This window comes from Nycticebus coucang, chromosome 4, assembly GCF_027406575.1.
Source record: "Nycticebus coucang isolate mNycCou1 chromosome 4, mNycCou1.pri, whole genome shotgun sequence".
Lineage (NCBI taxonomy): Eukaryota > Metazoa > Chordata > Mammalia > Primates > Lorisidae > Nycticebus > Nycticebus coucang.
Genome location: NC_069783.1, coordinates 77,771,754 through 77,789,702, shown reverse-complemented (window position 1 = coordinate 77,789,702; position 17,949 = coordinate 77,771,754). Strand labels below are relative to the sequence as shown.

General features: G+C 39.0%; 2 protein-coding genes across 2 annotated transcripts; one reads left to right on the top strand and one right to left on the bottom strand.

Annotated features, from left to right (window-relative positions):
• Window positions 1–1,021: 1,021 nt before the first annotated feature.
• LOC128584768 (lithostathine-1-beta) lies at window positions 1,022–3,908 on the bottom strand. The gene is made up of 6 exons (XM_053589899.1): window positions 3,859–3,908; window positions 3,455–3,563; window positions 2,727–2,845; window positions 2,293–2,430; window positions 1,498–1,609; window positions 1,022–1,277 (listed from the first exon to the last, which is right to left on the bottom strand). Exons 2-6 carry the CDS (start codon window positions 3,516–3,518, stop codon window positions 1,210–1,212), a joined length of 501 nt encoding a protein of 166 aa, XP_053445874.1. The 5' UTR covers window positions 3,519–3,563; window positions 3,859–3,908; the 3' UTR covers window positions 1,022–1,209.
• A 4,784-nt stretch (window positions 3,909–8,692) lies between these two features.
• LOC128584767 (lithostathine-1-beta-like) lies at window positions 8,693–11,759 on the top strand. Its single transcript, XM_053589898.1, has 6 exons — window positions 8,693–8,917; window positions 9,213–9,321; window positions 9,931–10,049; window positions 10,358–10,495; window positions 11,190–11,301; window positions 11,509–11,759. Exons 1-6 carry the CDS (start codon window positions 8,708–8,710, stop codon window positions 11,574–11,576), a joined length of 756 nt encoding a protein of 251 aa, XP_053445873.1. The 5' UTR covers window positions 8,693–8,707; the 3' UTR covers window positions 11,577–11,759.
• Window positions 11,760–17,949: the final 6,190 nt, after the last annotated feature.

Sequence of the window (17,949 nt, the reverse complement as noted above, 5' to 3'; positions counted from 1 at the left end):
TCAAGTCCTTTTCTTCAATCCCTACATCTAACCCAAAAGAAAGTTCACTGGCAATGACAATAAAATACATTATGAATCAAAAAGAAAAAAAAAAAAAGAAAATATGTGTTTTCTCCTAGAGAATGTTTGTGTGGTTGAGAAGAATGTATGTTTTTCTGTCATTAAATGAAGCTTTCTGTCGATGTCTGTTCAGCTGTTTTAGAACATTTTCAAGAGTTCCACTTCCCTGCTGAACATCCAAGTGTTTTAACCATTATTTAAAGTGGTGTACTGAAGTCTCTAATTTCAAATCTGTTTCTCCCTATCAATTTTGGCTTTATTTATTTCGGGCCTATTTGGTTATGTGTACATGTATGTGCATAATCATCATAATGCTTTTAAAGATTAACCATTTTATCATTATAATATGTCTTCTTTTTCTCTAGAAACATTTTGTTTTACATTCTAGTGTCTGATGTTATAACAGACATATAGAAGCTTATGGAAGTCATGTATTCTATAGATACTAAGAATATATTGACATATCTTATTGTTTTAATATAGGCTGACAATATGTAGGTTTTACTGTGTTGGTTTATTATAGTACATTTAATGCTATTATTGATACTGCTAGTGTGTGGGCTAAATCGTGTCCCTGCAAAATCGATTTGTAAAACATCCTAACATTCAGTACTTCAGAATTTGACTGCATTTGATGATAGGATATTTAAAATGGTAATTAAATATGTCTGTTCACTTTATTTATCTAATGTATATGTTATTTATTTATTCATCCAATGATTCTCATTTAACAGATCTTTCTGACCTCTAAGACCCTTGTCTTCCACCACCAATGCATTCAGCACCCTAGGCTTGAGAATTCCCCTTAAATTGTCAATTCGGTCATGGCTTTAACTTGCTAACCGAGAACAGATGTGGCCTCTTCAGACCACAAGTATGTGAATCCCTTTAGAGCAGCGGTTCTCACTTCCATTCTAAACAACTGTGCTTTGGATGTGGAAATAGGTACAAAAGACATCAAAACATTGGGAAACATTTTTATTTGCTTTGTTTAAGGCACCAAAGATTGGAGTGATTAAGATACTAATGGTCAGTGATGCAATTCAGGAGAAAAGAGAGAGTCCGGATTGAGATGAAGATGATCCAGTTTGATTTTTGAATCCATAATAATTGCAGGACCAGTTGTAGACATTTATTTTCCAGCGACCTCTAGTTTTTGAACTTGCAGACAAAGGAGAATTTTGCCTCACAACTCTCATCCTTCCATTTCTTGTATCCTATGAGCCAAGGAGAAGAGTGAGACTGAGAGAACCAGAAGGATGGTGCCCTCTCATGGGTGGAGGAATTAGGTTAAGAGACAGGAGGAGATACTCTTCCATTCCCGGGATCAGGACCTCACCGTTGCCTCTATTCCCACCCCAAGATAGACCCCTAGAGCTAAGTAGGAGGGAATAGTAAAAAAAAAAAAAAGGGTGGGGGGAGGGTTCTGTGTCTCACCTGAGCTTGAAGTCAGGCTAGCACAGTAGCCAGGACTGACACTACTTGGGGATCCAGTGTCCCAGGACTTGTAGGAAACCAGGGACCCGCTGCTCCAGTGCCAACGGCGGTTCTACATGAGGAAGGGCCAGAAGAGGGGCAGTTACTCAAAAAGGAATAAACACTTGTTGTGTTTGCATACTCAAGAAAAGGTAAAAATATAGGGCAAGAATAAATCTTACTGTCCTGAGTATCATATAATTCCCTCTGATTTTACTGTCAGCTTTTCTTGTTTCATGATATACAAAACTCTCCTCCCTGTTCCATCAAACAATGTACTCTGAATTTGATACTGAGAACCACAAAAGTCCCTGCAGAAAATGATTCCTGATTTGTCTTTCCTGAGGCCCACAGTGCTGATTAACCAGCATACTACTGGCAATGCATTAGTTGTGGATAGAATATTTACAAAAATACTAGACTTTCAAATGACAGCTATAGATCCTCTAATAGCAGTCTTCCTGTCTGTACAGCCTGCAAAGTTCTCTTTCACAATACAGACAGCAAACAAAATAGGTAAGAGGTGGTACATAAAGGTCCTTTGATAAAAGTTGACAGAATAAGTTTATCCATGAAGGAAATTTAGCCTTCAGCTTAACTCTAACACCTACAAAGAACATGACTACCCATATATTGCAGGATCTATGAAGAAGTTGCCTTTATATATTAAAAAAAAATGTTCAAGCTTGAATTTTGAGGTGCTGGACTACTCACATCACTCTGACGGTTAGGAGATAAATGAGGCTGTATACTGACCTTCTTGGGATCATGGAGGCCAGTCCAGACGTTGCAGTCACCAGTGCTGCTTTCCTTAATCAGGGAGGCCACGAAGGCGCCCTCGGCCTGGGTGAGCACAGACACCAGGTTGCCCGAATGCATGTTCTGGCAGTAGAGCTGTTGGGGGAAGAAAATGGAGCACTCAGTGGAGGAGGAAGGTTTGAGAGAAACACAAGGTTCTCCCAGGGGTTGTAGCTGAGAAAGCACAGTGCACAACTATTCTAGATGATGCTGTCACTTATCTGTAATGGGAATGGGGAGAGTGACAACACAACACAGACTGAAAGTCTGGGGACATTGATGGGTTAGCTAGGTGATCAGCTTTATCTCATTGAAGCCACCAAGCACACTGGACAGTGGCAGCTGCTCTAACTTCCTCAGTCCCCCTTCCCCACACTGCCCTCCTCACTCACCTCTGCATCAACCCAGGTCTCATGGTCTTCATTAAAGAAGTAGCAGTAGGAGCGATAGGCATTGGTGCCTTCTGGGCAGCTGATCCGGGCTTTGGGCAGCTCCGTGTGGACCTCCTGGCCTGGGAAATGAGAGACAAAGGAGACTGTCATGGCAGGGACAGTGAGGTGGGAGCTTCTGACTTTCACTTCTGGGAACACAGGATAGAGGAGCTCACAGAGTAACTGATCACTTTTCTGCATCCGACCTATTTTCTCTCTTTGCTTCCTTTGCTCAAGGCAAGAAGAGACAAGGAATACACTGAACGAATGTGTCTCCGTGAGTTACACGCCTTCATTTCTGGGGCTGAAGCATCTTCTGCCTTTAAGGAACAGTCTTCTACCTTTCCCAAGCCTGCCTGGGTTTCCTTGTGTGTCAGATTCTCTCAGTTCTTTATCCAATTAGTGATTCTCTATCTGAAAACATCCCCAAACATGCCATCCTAGATGGATTTAATCAGATAAGCTAATGCCATCTCCAGTGGTCACTCACAAAGGTTCATTTTAAATTCCATCTCAAATTCCTAGTGAGGTGAGGATGAATGTGAATGGGATGACATCAGGGAGAAAGAGCAAGGAATAACAACATAATGCTTGAAATCCAGTCTGCCTCTTTTTAAGGGGAAGGACATGCATGGGAATGAGAGAAGGCTTCAGGGCTGCAGGCAGGGGGTGCTGAGAGAAGATCTCACCTTGGCTCAGAGACAGGAAGGTCAGGCAGGAGAGGAGGATGAAGCATGAGCTGGTCTGAGCCATGCTGAGCAGTGGGGGATCTTTGCTCCAGGAGGAAATCAGCAATCTCTGCAGGAGAACAGAGGGAAGAGCATTCCCTTGAAGTAGAGGCCAAAACACATATTACCTCCTTACAGCCTCCACTCTGAACTCCTGAGAGCAGGAAGCCCCCCTGAGAAACCCACATCACAAAATATTTCCCCTGTGGGTTGAGGATTATGCAGACTGAGTGACCCCAAACCAGTGATGGTTCTGCATAAGTTTCGTCCTTGCTGGAAACTTGTAAAGAATCACCCTGTATCTTGCCCAGGATAAAAGGGAAGGGCCCATGTTAGAGGTGCCTCCTCCTGTGCTGCCCACTTACCTGTTGGCTGGGTCTGAGGTGGCCTGTCAGGCCAGGCAGCGGGAGAGCATTTATAAGATGATCTGAGAGAGGAGCCACAGCGTTTACTCGAGGGGTGGGGCCAGGAGTCAGGGCCACAGGGTCTACCGAGGGCACTGACACCAAGAGGTTCTGGCACCAGGAGTAGCCTCTTCCTGGTACAGCCCGGGAGTGGTCACAAATGACATCCATTCCCACAACAGGTTGGCAAACTGTCGAAGTCCAAAGCAGGCTTTATCCTTCGTCAGCAGCAACCAGGTGCCCAGTTCCCAGAGCCCTTATCAGTCCTGGAGGGAGCAGTAGGGGTGCATTCCCTCTCCTGTATTAGTGACAGGTAGTGATGAAGTGGGAATCAGCAGAGTCCCAATGATCAAGCAAAATTAGTGTGTTAGGTCATTTCTACATTACTTTTGAGGCTCAGGAATATAAGATCTATTTCACGGCAGAAGCATTAGTAGCTACATAAATTTAAAGTAACGACTACAGCAAGTTTGTGCATAAGTAGCTCGCGTGATACAGATGCTGTCAAAGTCCAAGCAGGAGAGAACTGTAGGAAAGAACTCCCAAGTGAAATTGAAAGTAGCTGGATGCAAAGTTAGGCTTCAGTGAATTTTCTCATGTGAAGTCAACTATTTGTTATTGTGAAGTTATAGACTGTGTGGGATAATTAAAATCTACCAAAATCACCGCAGAATATCCATTCTTATTCATGGGACAAAAGCAAACCTAGAACACAAAACTGTAATCAAAAGGCTAACTTAAATATTCATAGAAATAGATGTAAGTATATTCATTAGGGTTAATGGGTAAATAAAATATTTTAAAGTACTAAACAGAAATTAAATAAGATAAATCCCTCTATATAAACATGGTGTCATTTCAAAAACATAATGTTGCAAACAAAGAAATGAGGGCAAGAAGTTACAAACTAATAATATTTATATATGGTTTTAAAAGATTGAAACTAATGCTATATATCATTCATTTATCAATTCATATGTAGTTTAAAATTTACAAAGTGGAAATAAAAGACATTACAAAAACTTATCATAGTGTTTTCCTAGAAATTTTATGATTGCTTTTCTTTAAACCAATGATGTTGAACATGATAACAAAGGTTAACATTATTTGATCTGACTGGCAGGTTCAGATACGTTTGTTAAATTAACTTAATATATAAGCATTTTCTAAAAATAGTTAACAATTTCTTGAAAGCTTATAACCAAAAAAAAGATGTACTTTTTTTCCCTGTAAATCAGAGATTCAATCATGTTATTCAGAGTTACCAAAACAGACAGATGAGAAGAGCCCAGGGTATGCTGACAAGTTTATCTTGCCAAAGATAACCAATAAATTTACACAATTAATTTTTGCCAAAGATAACCAATAAATTCACACAATTTTTGCAGCATATATTTTTTTAAATGCAAGAGTTCTTTTTACATCAAGAAGACATGATGAAATGTACTTTTCAGGTACAAAAAACCTAATGTTTTAAAATACATAAAGGAACACATTATCAATAGCATGACTCGAAAGAGTGTTTTTTCAACAAAAAACAATTGTCACAATTCTCTCATAATAATCTATATTGCCTCCAATTTTTGTATGCTCATTTAGATAATTACCCTATTATTTGCATATGTGACTGGCCAAATTCCACATGAGGGTAATAAAGCTAAGAACATTTACTGGTAGTTGCTTTGGTTCCAAAGTGATGCTTTTTTCAAAGAAGACATATTTCCTATTTTCTCAAGATTTATGTTATTATTCTCAGGATTCTAAAGTTCTTGTCCTCTGACCAAATTTTACAAGGTTCTGAGAAGCTCATTTCAGAGCTTTCCCATCATATTTCCTGTGCTAGTCTTCTCATAAATGGAAAGGAATATGCTAGACATCTATTTTTAATGTGTCTACAAGTGAAGCAACAAGTTACTAAGCCTCAATAAGGTTTAAGAAGTTTAAGGCTGTGGTGGATGTTCGGTGCTATTGGCCATCTTCCCACAGCTATTCTCTGCTTTTAACTCTTGTAATGGAGATTTTAGAATTGTTATAGAGAAAACAATCTCTCCCTTATTTTAATTCATGCCAGAGATGTGAATAACAGATTGTCTGCAAACATTACACTGGAGACAAAAGGATCTAGAAAAGTACAAAAAGCACTCAGGACTTTCCATAGTTTGCTTGTGCTCTGCAAAGGTAAAGAAATCTACTTATTACTGACAGATTTCTTTCTGCAGCAGGTCCTTGGTATTGGAGGTTTGAAGAATGAACCCACAGACCACAGATCAGTTGTAAGAAAGAATTTATTAGACAGAAGAAAATACAGAAGGAATAAAAAGCACTAGAGCTTCTGGGAAAGGGAAAGACCCAAGGAAGAAGACTCCACATGGGTCTTTTGTCTAGGAGAATAAGGCCTTGAGAATTATATTTGGCCAGGATTTGGAAGATGGGAGATACTTTTTCAATGTTAATGACCATATTAAGGAATGAATTCAGTCCCTCCAGCTTGAGGCAAAATGGCAGGCATCCACTTGAGAAGAGGCCCACCTGGCTTACATGAAATTTCTGGGGCCTAGAAAATGGGGGTTGCCTGTTCAGCCCTGACTGGGATGAGGGAACCCTATATCCTTATCACTCATACTCTTCTGCTAGGATGAGATTGCAACTTAATTGTCAGATTTGTTATAAACTCCAAATTAAATTGTGCATTAAAAACTGTGTGCCTGATTCCTTCCTTCCTTCCTTCCTTCCTTCTTTTCTTTCTTTCTTTCCTTCTTTCTTTCAAGTCAGAGTCTCACTATGTAGCCCTCAGTAGAGTGCCGTAACATCACAACTCATAGCAACTTCAAACTCTTGGGCTTAAGCAATTCTCGCCTCTGCCTCCCAGTAGCTGGGACTAAAGGTGCCTGCCACAGTGCCCGGCTGATTTTTTGTTATTGTTGTCATTGTTGTTTAGCAGGTCCTGGCTGGGTTCGAACCCACCAGCCCTGCTGCATGTGGCCGGCACCCTAACTACTGAGCTACGGGCACTGAGCCTAGTGCCTGATTGCTTACATTAATTTACATTTTAAGCTCTTCCTCTGGGGCCTGTGGTGATGGCTATGATAAGCATGGTTATATATTAAAATAAGTCAGGCCTCAGAGAGATAGATGAGTTGAATGTGGAAATAACTGAATAGAAGGAAGTGAACAAGTTTTGTTGTGCTAAGGAAATGGCCTTGAAATAAGCTGCGGTAAATAAGCTTGTGGTAAATAAACTAAAACTTTCCTATGAAGCAGAAGATCCTAAGTTATAAATAGGCTTTTCTATATCTGTGGAGCACAAGCAAACCAGGGAACATCCTTGGTGCTTCTCATACTTCTTCAGATTCTTTCCTCTCCAGTATAATATTTGTAGAAAATCTGTTAATCACTTGCCTATAAAGGATTAAAACAAATTAGAAATAATCTATATATAACAAATATAAAATGTTTCATTTCATGTCTGGAAAAAAGGAAATAGCTACTGGAATATGACCAATAGGTTCAATCGTCAGCCACAGCCTTGAAAATTCTAAGCCTTATGGAAAGATTATCAATAAGTTGCCTTGCTGAGGACATAGGAACAGTAGATGTTTAGGAGATTGTTTTCTATCTATAAGAAGACGTCCTGAGGAAATATTATGGAAGAGACCGCAAATCATCTTCTGGAAACTATAAAACTCAATCAAGGGAAAGGGACCTTGAAGATCCTGAGGACAATGACATAAATCTTAAACAAATGGGAAATGTGGTTACCCTGAACAAGGCATCACTTTAGAACCAAAGCAACTGTCAGTAAATGACCTCAAATTTTTTCCCTTACATTGTAGAATTTGGCCAGTCAAATTTGTAAGCAATAGGGTAATTATCTACCTGGGTATATGTACTTAAATTCGGTAGTTTCTATAAAACAAGGGGAAAAATGTACTTATTATAAATTCTCCAGGAAAATACATTTTTGAAATTCATATTCTTATTTTTTCAACTACATCTGAATTGGCCAATAAATAAAATACAGTATTAATCTTTATCTTTTAAAAAATATATAAATTTTATCAAATAGTTTGTAACTTCTAGCACATGACCTTTTTTATTCAACATTATATTCCAAAATCAGGACTGTGGATATATAGAAATCTACTTTATCTGATTTAACTTTCTTTTAATATTTTCTAACATTTTGTTTACCCATTTATGCCAATTAATACACCTGTCCTCTTTTTGTGGTGAGTTTTTCTTCCTAATTTTTCATTCCAGCAGATATTCTGAAATGCTTCCACTAAGTACTCAGGTTCACCACACCATCCCTGACTTCACACTGCAGATAGCTGACTTAGAACAGAAACTTTGCTGAAGCCAACTTCACATCCACCTCCTATGAGCTTTCTTTAGACATCAGCTCCTCACAGTTCCTACTTGCTTGGACCATGAGAACATTTCCACTTTGCTGGATATTTATCAGCAAAACTTATTGGATAGTGTCAGTTTAAATTTGGAACTGGATAGTTGGAATCACTGATCCTTGCCTCCTGAAATTGATCTTGAGGTTTTTGAGAATACAAAGACTGAGAAATAACCTAAAACCCACCAGCTAATTGTGCTTAATTATTTGTACTAAGTTGAATCCTCCTTCATCACTACCTGTCACTAATCCAGGAGAGGGCTCCATGCTACAGGAAGGAGAGGGAATCCACCCCTACTGCTCCCTCCAGGACTGATAAGGGCTCTGGGAACTGGGCACCTGGTTGCTGCTGACGAAGGATAAAGCCTGCTTTGGACTTCGACAGTTTGCCAACCTGTTGTGGGAATGGATGTCATTTGTGACCACTCCCGGGCTGTACCAGGAAGAGGCTACTCCTGGTGCCAGAACCTCTTGGTGTCAGTGCCCTCTGTAGACCCTGTGGCCCTGACTCCTGGCCCCACCCCTCGAGTAAACGCTGTGGCTCCTCTCTCAGATCATCTTATAAATGCTGTCCCGCTGCCTGGCCTGACAGGCCACCTCAGACCCAGCCAACAGGTAAGCGGGCAGCACAGGAGGAGGCACCTCTAACATGGGCCCTTCCCTTTTATCCTGGGCCGGATACAGGGTGATTCTTTACAAGTTTCCAGCAATGATGAAACTCATGCAGAACCATCACTGGTTTGGGGTTACTCAGTCTGCATAATCCTCAACCCACAGGGGAAATATTTTGTGATGTGGGTTTCTCAGGGGGGCTTCCTGCTCTCAGGAATTCAGAGTGGAGGCTGTAAGGAGGTAATATGTGTTTTGGCCTCTACTTCAAGGGAATGCTCTTCCCTCTGTTCTCCTGCAGAGATTGCTGATTTCCTCCTGGAGCAAAGATCCCCCACTGCTCAGCATGGCTCAGACCAGCTCATGCTTCATCCTCCTCTCCTGCCTGACCTTCCTGTCTCTGAGCCAAGGTGAGATCTTCTCTCAGCACCCCCTGCCTGCAGCCCTGAAGCCTTCCCTCATTCCCATGCATGTCCTTCCCCTTAAAAAGAGGCAGACTGGATTTCAAGCATTATGTTGTTATTCCTTGCTCTTTCTCCCTGATGTCATCCCATTCACATTCATCCTCACCTCACTAGGAATTTGAGATGGAATTTAAAACGAACCTTTGTGAGTGACCACTGGAGATGGCATTAGCTCATCTGATTAAATCCATCTAGGATGGCACGTTTGGGGATGTTTTCAGATAGAGAATCATTAATTGGTTAAAGAACTGAGAGAATCTGACATACAAGGAAACCCAGGCAGGCTTGGGAAAGGTAGAAGACTGTTCCTTAAAGGCAGAAGATGCTTCAGCCCCAGAAATGAAGGCGTGTAACTCACGGAGACACATTTGTTCAGTGTATTCCTTGTCTCATCTTGCCTTGAGCAAAGGAAGCAAAGAGAGAAAATAGGTCGGATGCAGAAAAGTGATCAGTTACTCTGTGAGCTCCTCCATCCTGTGTTCCCAGAAGTGAAAGTCAGAAGCTCCCACCTCACTGTCCCTGCCATGACAGTCTCCTTTGTCTCTCGTTTCCCAGGCCAGGAGGTCCACACAGAGCTGCCCAAAGCCCGGATCAGCTGCCCGGAAGGCACCAATGCCTATCGCTCCTACTGCTACTTCTTTAATGAAGACCGTGAGACCTGGGTTGATGCAGAGGTGAGTGAGGAGGGCAGTGTGGGGAAGGGGGACTGAGGAAGTTAGAGCAGCTGCCACTGTCCAGTGTGCTTGGTGGCTTCAATGAGATAAAACTGATCACCTCGCTAACCCATCAACTTCCCAAAACTTTCTAATCTATAGTGTGCTATCCGTCTGCACATTTCTAGGCACAGAAATGCTGGTGGTAAGTGACAGAATCGTGGAAAATCTTCCTGTGCTGTCCTTTTCCTTCCATATTCTCTGGGAGAACACAGTATATCCCTCAAACCTCCCTTTTCCCCTGAATGCTCTGTTTTCTTCCCCAACAGCTCTACTGCCAGAACATGCATTCGGGCAACCTAGTGTCTGTGCTCACCCAGGCCGAGAGTGCCTTCGTGGCCTCCCTGATTAAGGAAAGCAGCACTGGTGACTGCAACGTCTGGACTGGCCTTCATGATCCCAAGAAGGTCAGTCTATTCTACAGTCACTTTTACCTCCCAAACATCAGAGTTATGTGAAAAAATGGGTACCTCTAAAACTATTATTACTTTTAATATGTAAAGACAGCCTCTTCAATTATGCTATAATGTATGGGGTGGTGAGGTCCTCCATGGTGGTTAAAGATGAACATTCCTGGACATTCCAGGCATTCACGGGTTAAGTTGTTTTATCTAATTCTAGAGAAACATCTTTGTGTACTACCTCTTACCTATTTTGCTGTTGTCTTTCTTGTCAGAGAATCCTTTATAGACTTTAGAATAAGAGACTAGTGGAAAAGATCTACTTCTGGCCTTCAGGAACTTATTATGCTAAATAATATGAACAACTAATGTACAGTCAGTGCTATGCTGAGTTGGAAAGAGCTGTGTACCTCACATAAGAAAAAATTAAGAAGTATTTTTTATAATGGTATTCTATGGTTTTCTGGATCAAATTTAGAATATTTATTTATTATTGTCAAAATACAGGAAGAGAATTGGACATTCTAGGAAAAAAAAGAGAAGCTTAGAGGAAAATCAGAGAAAATGATATGATACCTGGGGGAGCACGAAGTTTATTCTTGTCTTATACCTTGGCCTATTCCTGCATGTGCACCCAAGCCTGATGCTTCTATCTCTTTTTGAGTGACTACTGCCTGTGTTCTGGCCCTTCCTCATCTAGAACCGCCGCTGGCACTGGAGCAGTGGGTCCCTGGTCTCCTACAAATCCTGGGACACGGGAGCTCCGAATAGTGACAATCCTGGCTTCTGTGCCAGCCTGACTTCAAACTCAGGTGAGGGGCTGATTACCCACCTACTTGTTGCCATCCTCTCCTACTTAGCTCTGGGGATGGACATACGGATGGGAATAGTGGAACGGTGAGCTCCTCATTTAGGGAATGAGGGAAAGTTTCCTCTTGTTTCTTGTCCTGTATCCCAGAGCCAAGAGGGGCCACAATCTTTCCAGTCCTCTCAGTATGACTCTTTTCCTTGGCTTTTAGGATATAAGAAATGGAAGGATGAGGATTGTGATGCAACGTTCTCCTTTGTCTGCAAATTCAAAAACTAGAAGCATCTGGAATATATGTGTCTAGAATTTGTTACTATGAAAGGAAAAATTAAACTGAGCCATCTCTCCAAGTCAACTTGAACGTTTTCTTCCTTGCTCCATTTATATTGCTAACCTTCAGTACTTTTACCCACCCAAATCTTTGGAACCATAAATAATTAAAATAAACATATTTGCCCCCAATGTGTTGTCTTGAATCTGCTCTTTTCATAGTCAATGCCTCGGTGGTTGGGTGGAAGTGATGTAAGCTCTAGAGCTTGCACAGCTAGCTTTTATAATTCCATCCACATATCATGCCTGTTGGACTCATGATGTGTGGTGGACTTGCTTATGAAAAGGTTAAGAAGATACAGATATCACCCACAACCCACATGTCAGCATAGATCCAGTGTGAGTTTCACACATAATCAAATTACAGATCCACGAATTGCTGGGGTATTTGAAACTCTGGAGAGACTCATATACTTCCGGGCTGAAGAGGCCATCCGTTCTACAATTATGCAATTTTCACTCATGCCTAAAGTGAAAATTTAAGGAGAATTTGTCAGATTTAGATTCCTAAATTCCTTAGTAGTGGACTGGCTAGAGGCTCGGAGACTAGCAAAAATTGTTAAGTGGTACTCCTTCAGTGAATAAATAAATGAAAAATGATGCAAACAATTCTGAAGTACTGGGTGTTAGGACTTCTGCAAATTAATTTTGGAGGGATACAATTCGGCCCTTAACATCAACAGTATTAACAGCACTAATTACTGTGATTTGAAAAAATAATCCAATCAAAAAGGCACAAACTGTCAGTGTGAATTAAAAGAACAACAACAAAATAAACAAGATCAAATACACTTTATGTATAGAAGACATGGATTAGAGTCAAAGACACTAATAGCTTGAAAGTAAGAGGATGAGAATAGATGTCATGCAAACAGAAACTATAAGAATGCTGCTTTCTGTACTAATATAAGACATTAGTACATTTGATTTTAAATCAAGATTACTATCAGAGAAGAAAAGTGATATCTTATAATAATAAAGTGGGTTAGTCTTACAGAAATATATCCCAAAATACATGAAGCAAAAACTGATAGAATGGGGGAGAAATACATGATCCAATTATAACACACATTAATTCACCACTTTGCAGTTTTTGACTGGGGCTGAGTTTGAACCCACCACCTCTGGTATATGGGGCTGACACTCTACACCTTGAGCCACAGGCACTGCCCCAATTCACCACTTTGAATAGCGAGTAGAGCACTTCAATGTGAGCAAGGAAGTAGAGCACTGAAAATGTTCCAAACCAACTTGCCCATACAGTCATCTATAAAATGTTTTACCCAAGAGTCAAAAAATACATTTACTTCTCAAGCACACAATAAACATTCACTAAAATAAACCATATACTAGCAATGAATAATTTAAAATGACATCTGGAAACAATTTCTTTGCATTTAACATCAAAAGAATGAAATGTTTAGAAATTCACTTCAAAAACACTGCAACTTTTATACACTAAAAATAACAAACTATTGTTTAATAAAGTCACAGAATCTCTAAATAAATGAAAAGATAACTCTTCACGGTGGATCCTAAGACCTAATATTAAAATGGAAATACTCCTTAAGTTGTTCTATAGATTTATCAAAATTCCCATCAGAGTCCCAGCTGTATTTTTTGCAGAAATTGACAGGTTGATTCTAATATTCATATGGAAATTCAAAGCAGCCAAAGCAATTGAATAAAGAAAAACAAAATGTTGGAGAACTTAACCTTCCATATTTCAAAATTCACTTCAAAGGAGTGTAGTCAGATTGTGTGGAACTGGTATGAAAATAAGCACAAATTTTAGTGGTATAGAATTTAAAGTCCAGTATTAATTTCTATAATTTATATATTTTTCTTCTTTTTAAATATACTTAGTGCATGTGCAGATTTGTAACACAGATAAATTACACAGTGGAGAAGTCTTAGCTTTTTGTGTGATCATTTAACCCTTATCTGATTAGTAGTTTCTCATCCCACACTTGTGTCCCACTTTCTCACTCTTCCATCCTTCCTACTCTCCAATGTCTATTATTTCACTCTCTACGTCCATGGGTCCTCATAGACATATTTAGCTCCCACTATTAAGTGAGAACATGTGGTATTTGGATTTCTGCTTTTGAGTTATTTCACTGAAGACAATGCTTCCAGTTCCATCCAGCTTACTGTGGAATACACGATTCTATTCTTTTGTATGGCTGACTAGTATCCCATGACACATCCATATACCACATTTTCTTTGTCTGGAAAGCAGTTGATGGACACTTAGGATGAGTCCATATTTTTGCTATTGAGAATGGTGCTGTGATAAACATCTTTTTGATAGAATGATTATTTTTGTTTTAGGTAGATACTCAGTAGTGAAATTGTATGATTAAAAGGTGGTTCTATTTTTAATTCTTTGAGAAATACCCATACTCTTTTTTATAGCAGTTATTCTTATTTGCTTTCCCACCAGTACTCAATAAGTATTCCCTTTTTTCCACATACTTGTCAACATATAGCATTTTTACCTTTTATTTATAATGGCCATCTTGAGTAACGTAAAATACTATCCCTTTGTAGTTTTAACTTGCAGTTCTCTCTTCATTAGTGATGTTGAACTTTTTAAATTTATTTGTTGGCCATTTGTATATTTTCTTTTTCAGTATGTCTGTTCATGTCTTTTGCAATATTTAATGGAGTTAATTGTTTATTTCTTATTCAGTTGTTTGATTTTTTTGTAGATTCTGGATGTTATTTCTTTGTTGTATGCATATTTTGTAAATATTGTTTTCCATTCTATAGACTATCTATAGGCTATCTATTTGCTCTGTTGATTGCTTCTTTTGTTTTGCAGAGGTTTTTTTTTTTTTTGTTTAATTAAAGCCCATTTGTCTATTTTGGATTTTATTGCATTTGCTTTTGAGGTCTTAGTCATAAGTTCTTTGCCTAGGCCAATTTTTAGCATTTCTTTTATACTTTTTTAATTTCCATATTTTCTTTTATACTTTTTCCAGACTTTCTCTCGTACTTTTTCTAGTTTCAGGTCCTATGTTGAAATCTCTAATCCATCTTGTGTTACTTTTTGTATTTAGTAGGAGTTTTGAATCTACATTTCTGTCAATAAGAATGGATGAATGTTCAACATCATTAGAAATCAGAAAAATATAGACCAAAAGCATAATGAGATACTACCTCATATACCCACTAATACAACTATGATCAAAAAATATATAATAACAAGTATTAGTGCAAATGTGGAGACACGAGGATCCTGTTTCACGCTGATGGGAAGTGTTAAAAAGTGCAGCTGATTTGGAAAATAGCTTAGAAATTTCTTAAAACCCTGAACATGAAGTCATAGAAAGCAATTCTATTCCTAGGGATCCACCCACCAGAAATGAAAACTATATCCACAAAAAAATGTGTATACAAATTTCATGGCAGGATTATTCATGAAGGACAAAATTGGAAAATAATCTGAATGTTAATCAAATTGATGTTTGGCTGCCTGACACACCATGACCCCCACTCTCTGGTAATCAAATCCTTCTGTATAAGCCTTCCCTTTCTGTGAAGGCTGGGCCTTGTGACTAGATACAGACAAGTAGAATATGGCAAAGGTCATGTCACTTCCCAGACTATGCTAAAAAAGTATGACTTCCATCCTGAACACTCAGAGTCTATCAGACTGTTCTTAGGCAGGTTTTAAATTTTTGACACATTATCTAAATTTGGGATTGATGTGGATCTCCATTTCTTTTTTTCTATATGTTATCTGGAGCTGGGATTAAATTTATACTATATTCATGAAGGGAGCTGCAGAACTTTTCCCTTTCACAGGCTCTCTCCTGATACTTTGCTTAAGATTGGGATTATCTGTTCCTTGAATGCTTGTGAGATCCCTCAGAACCCCACCCTTTAAAATGCTATGAACCTGGTTGTTTAGTTTGATTGCTTTTATAGCTTAAATGCTGTTTTATGTTTTGTAGCTTAAATCTTAGTTTGCTTAATGGTCATAAGTCTATTCAAACATGACTTTTTAGAATGAGTTTGATAAACTTTTTTAGAAAATTGTGTACTCTCTCCAAGTTTAAAAATGCATCATGATATGCACAGTATTTTCTTATTTTTTAAAAAATCTATCCAAAAGCTATTGGTAGTGAAAGCAATTTTTGACTACTTGGGACTTTAAGAAATCACACTAATGACCTCTTACTGAACAGACTCCTACAGACAGAGCCTTGCAGATGGAATCCTTTTAGCCAGAGTCTTTCTGGTTTAGATTGGAATATGGTTCAGGTACAAATATTACAAAATGAAAAAGACAAATGGCTATAAATAAAACTGAAATCTAATTCTCTCATGTTAAAAGATGTACAAGGTGGAAGTTTAACAATTATCACCTAACCTTGTCTTTTTCTTCTTTCTAATTCAATATCATTAGCATGTAATTAATTCCTATAAGCTTCTTTTATGTTCCAAGTAGGCTATCACTGCTCCAGGCATCTAGGCATCTGACAAGTGCATCCCACTTGTTTACTCTTTAGAAATACTAAATGCTGGGGTTCTGAAGCTGTCTGCTATCTGAATTTCAGAATCTCTAGGCATGTCTGGAAAATTCTCTTTCATAATTTCATGGAGAAGGGCCTCTGTGCCTAGCAAGGCCACTTCATCATTTTTAGGGATTCCAATGAGTCAGATATTAACCTTCTTCAAATTATCCTAGAGCTCTCTGAGAGAATGATCCATTTTTGCTCTAATTAATTTATGGCTTTCACATGAAATCTATAACCCAGTTACAACCTAAGAATAGGGGGAGGGGGGAAAGGGAGGGGAAGGGGAAAGGGAGGGGAGGGGGGAGGTGGGCAGAGGGAGAGGGATTGGTGGGATTACACCTGCAGTGCATCTTACAAGGGTATATGTGAAACTTAGTAAATGTGGAATGTAAATGTCTTAGCACAATAACTAAGAAAATGCCAGGAAGGCTATGTTAACCAGTGTGATGAAAATGTGTCAAATGGTCTATGAAACTAGTGTATGGTGCCCCATGATCACATTAATGTACACAGCTATGATTTAATAAAAAAGAAAAAAGAAAAAAAAGAAAGAAATACTAACTGGCCCACATCGCAGTTGTGACTGATACTGTAAAGGAAACTTTCCTATTCCTAAACAGCATATATCTCATATAGATGTATCTCATTCGTAAAAACCAAGTTGTATTTCTATACTCTAATGCAAAAGAGCTATAGAAATAGTCTGATACATTGACACATCATGTAAATTCATGGTTCTGACATTAGTGAAGAAGGAGTGGTGGATATTGGGTATGCATTCTTCCAGTCTTAGTCAATTTTATGTTGCTATTACAGAATACCGGAGCCTGGGCAATTTATAATGAACAGAAATTAATTTTCTCACCATTTTGGAGGCTAAAAAGTCTAAGATATTGGTCCTAGATTCTGGTGCATTATTATTGCATCATCACAAGGCAAAGGGAACAAAGGCAAAGAGACAAAAGCGAGCCAGATCCTCTTTTTTATAATGGCTTTAATTCACATGTGAGGTGACAGCCTCCATGGACGAATCTCTTCTTAATATTGTTACAATCATGATTTAATTTCAATATGAATTTTAGAGAGGAAAAACACTGTGGCTTTGCCTGATTCTCCTGCCATTTTGATTTGTGTGGACCCTGGTGTTCATTTTCTCTGTAGCATAATGGCTATTTGTGCAATGTTTACCTGGCCACCTCCTTTCCTCTTCACCTTATTGCATACACAGTCATACCTTCTGTTTAGATTTGTGTATGTACATGCCTTAGAGACATGCTGTTCTGAAGAAAGTATCTCTTCATGTGAGGAAGAATCCAGTCTGGATTCTGGAAACTCTGTGTCTCTTCCTAAGTCTCAGGTATTAGAACAGTTTATATTTCTGCTGTTATTATGCTATGTCAATGTGTATTTAGAAATGCTAATATATATATATATATATATATATTTTTTTTTTTTTTGCAGTTTTGGCCAGGGCTGGGTTTGAACCCACCACCTCCGACATATGGGGCAGGCACCCAACCCCTTTGATCCACAGGTGCTGCCCTGAAATGCTAATACTGTTTCACAGGTGGCGGCTCTAAATCCAGCTCATGGTTTAGCTGTCCATTTTTAGGATTTAGATATTCATTAGTCTTAGAAAAAGTTATTCACTCAGATCTTGCGGCACAGAGTTGTTACATCTTTCCTCAAACAAAATTTTCCCCTCCTGCCAACAGGGTTTTCATGGACAGCTGACAGTAGTCCTTGTCAGAGTGATTCCTCCTTGGAAGTCTCAGGTGAAGAAATACACCTTA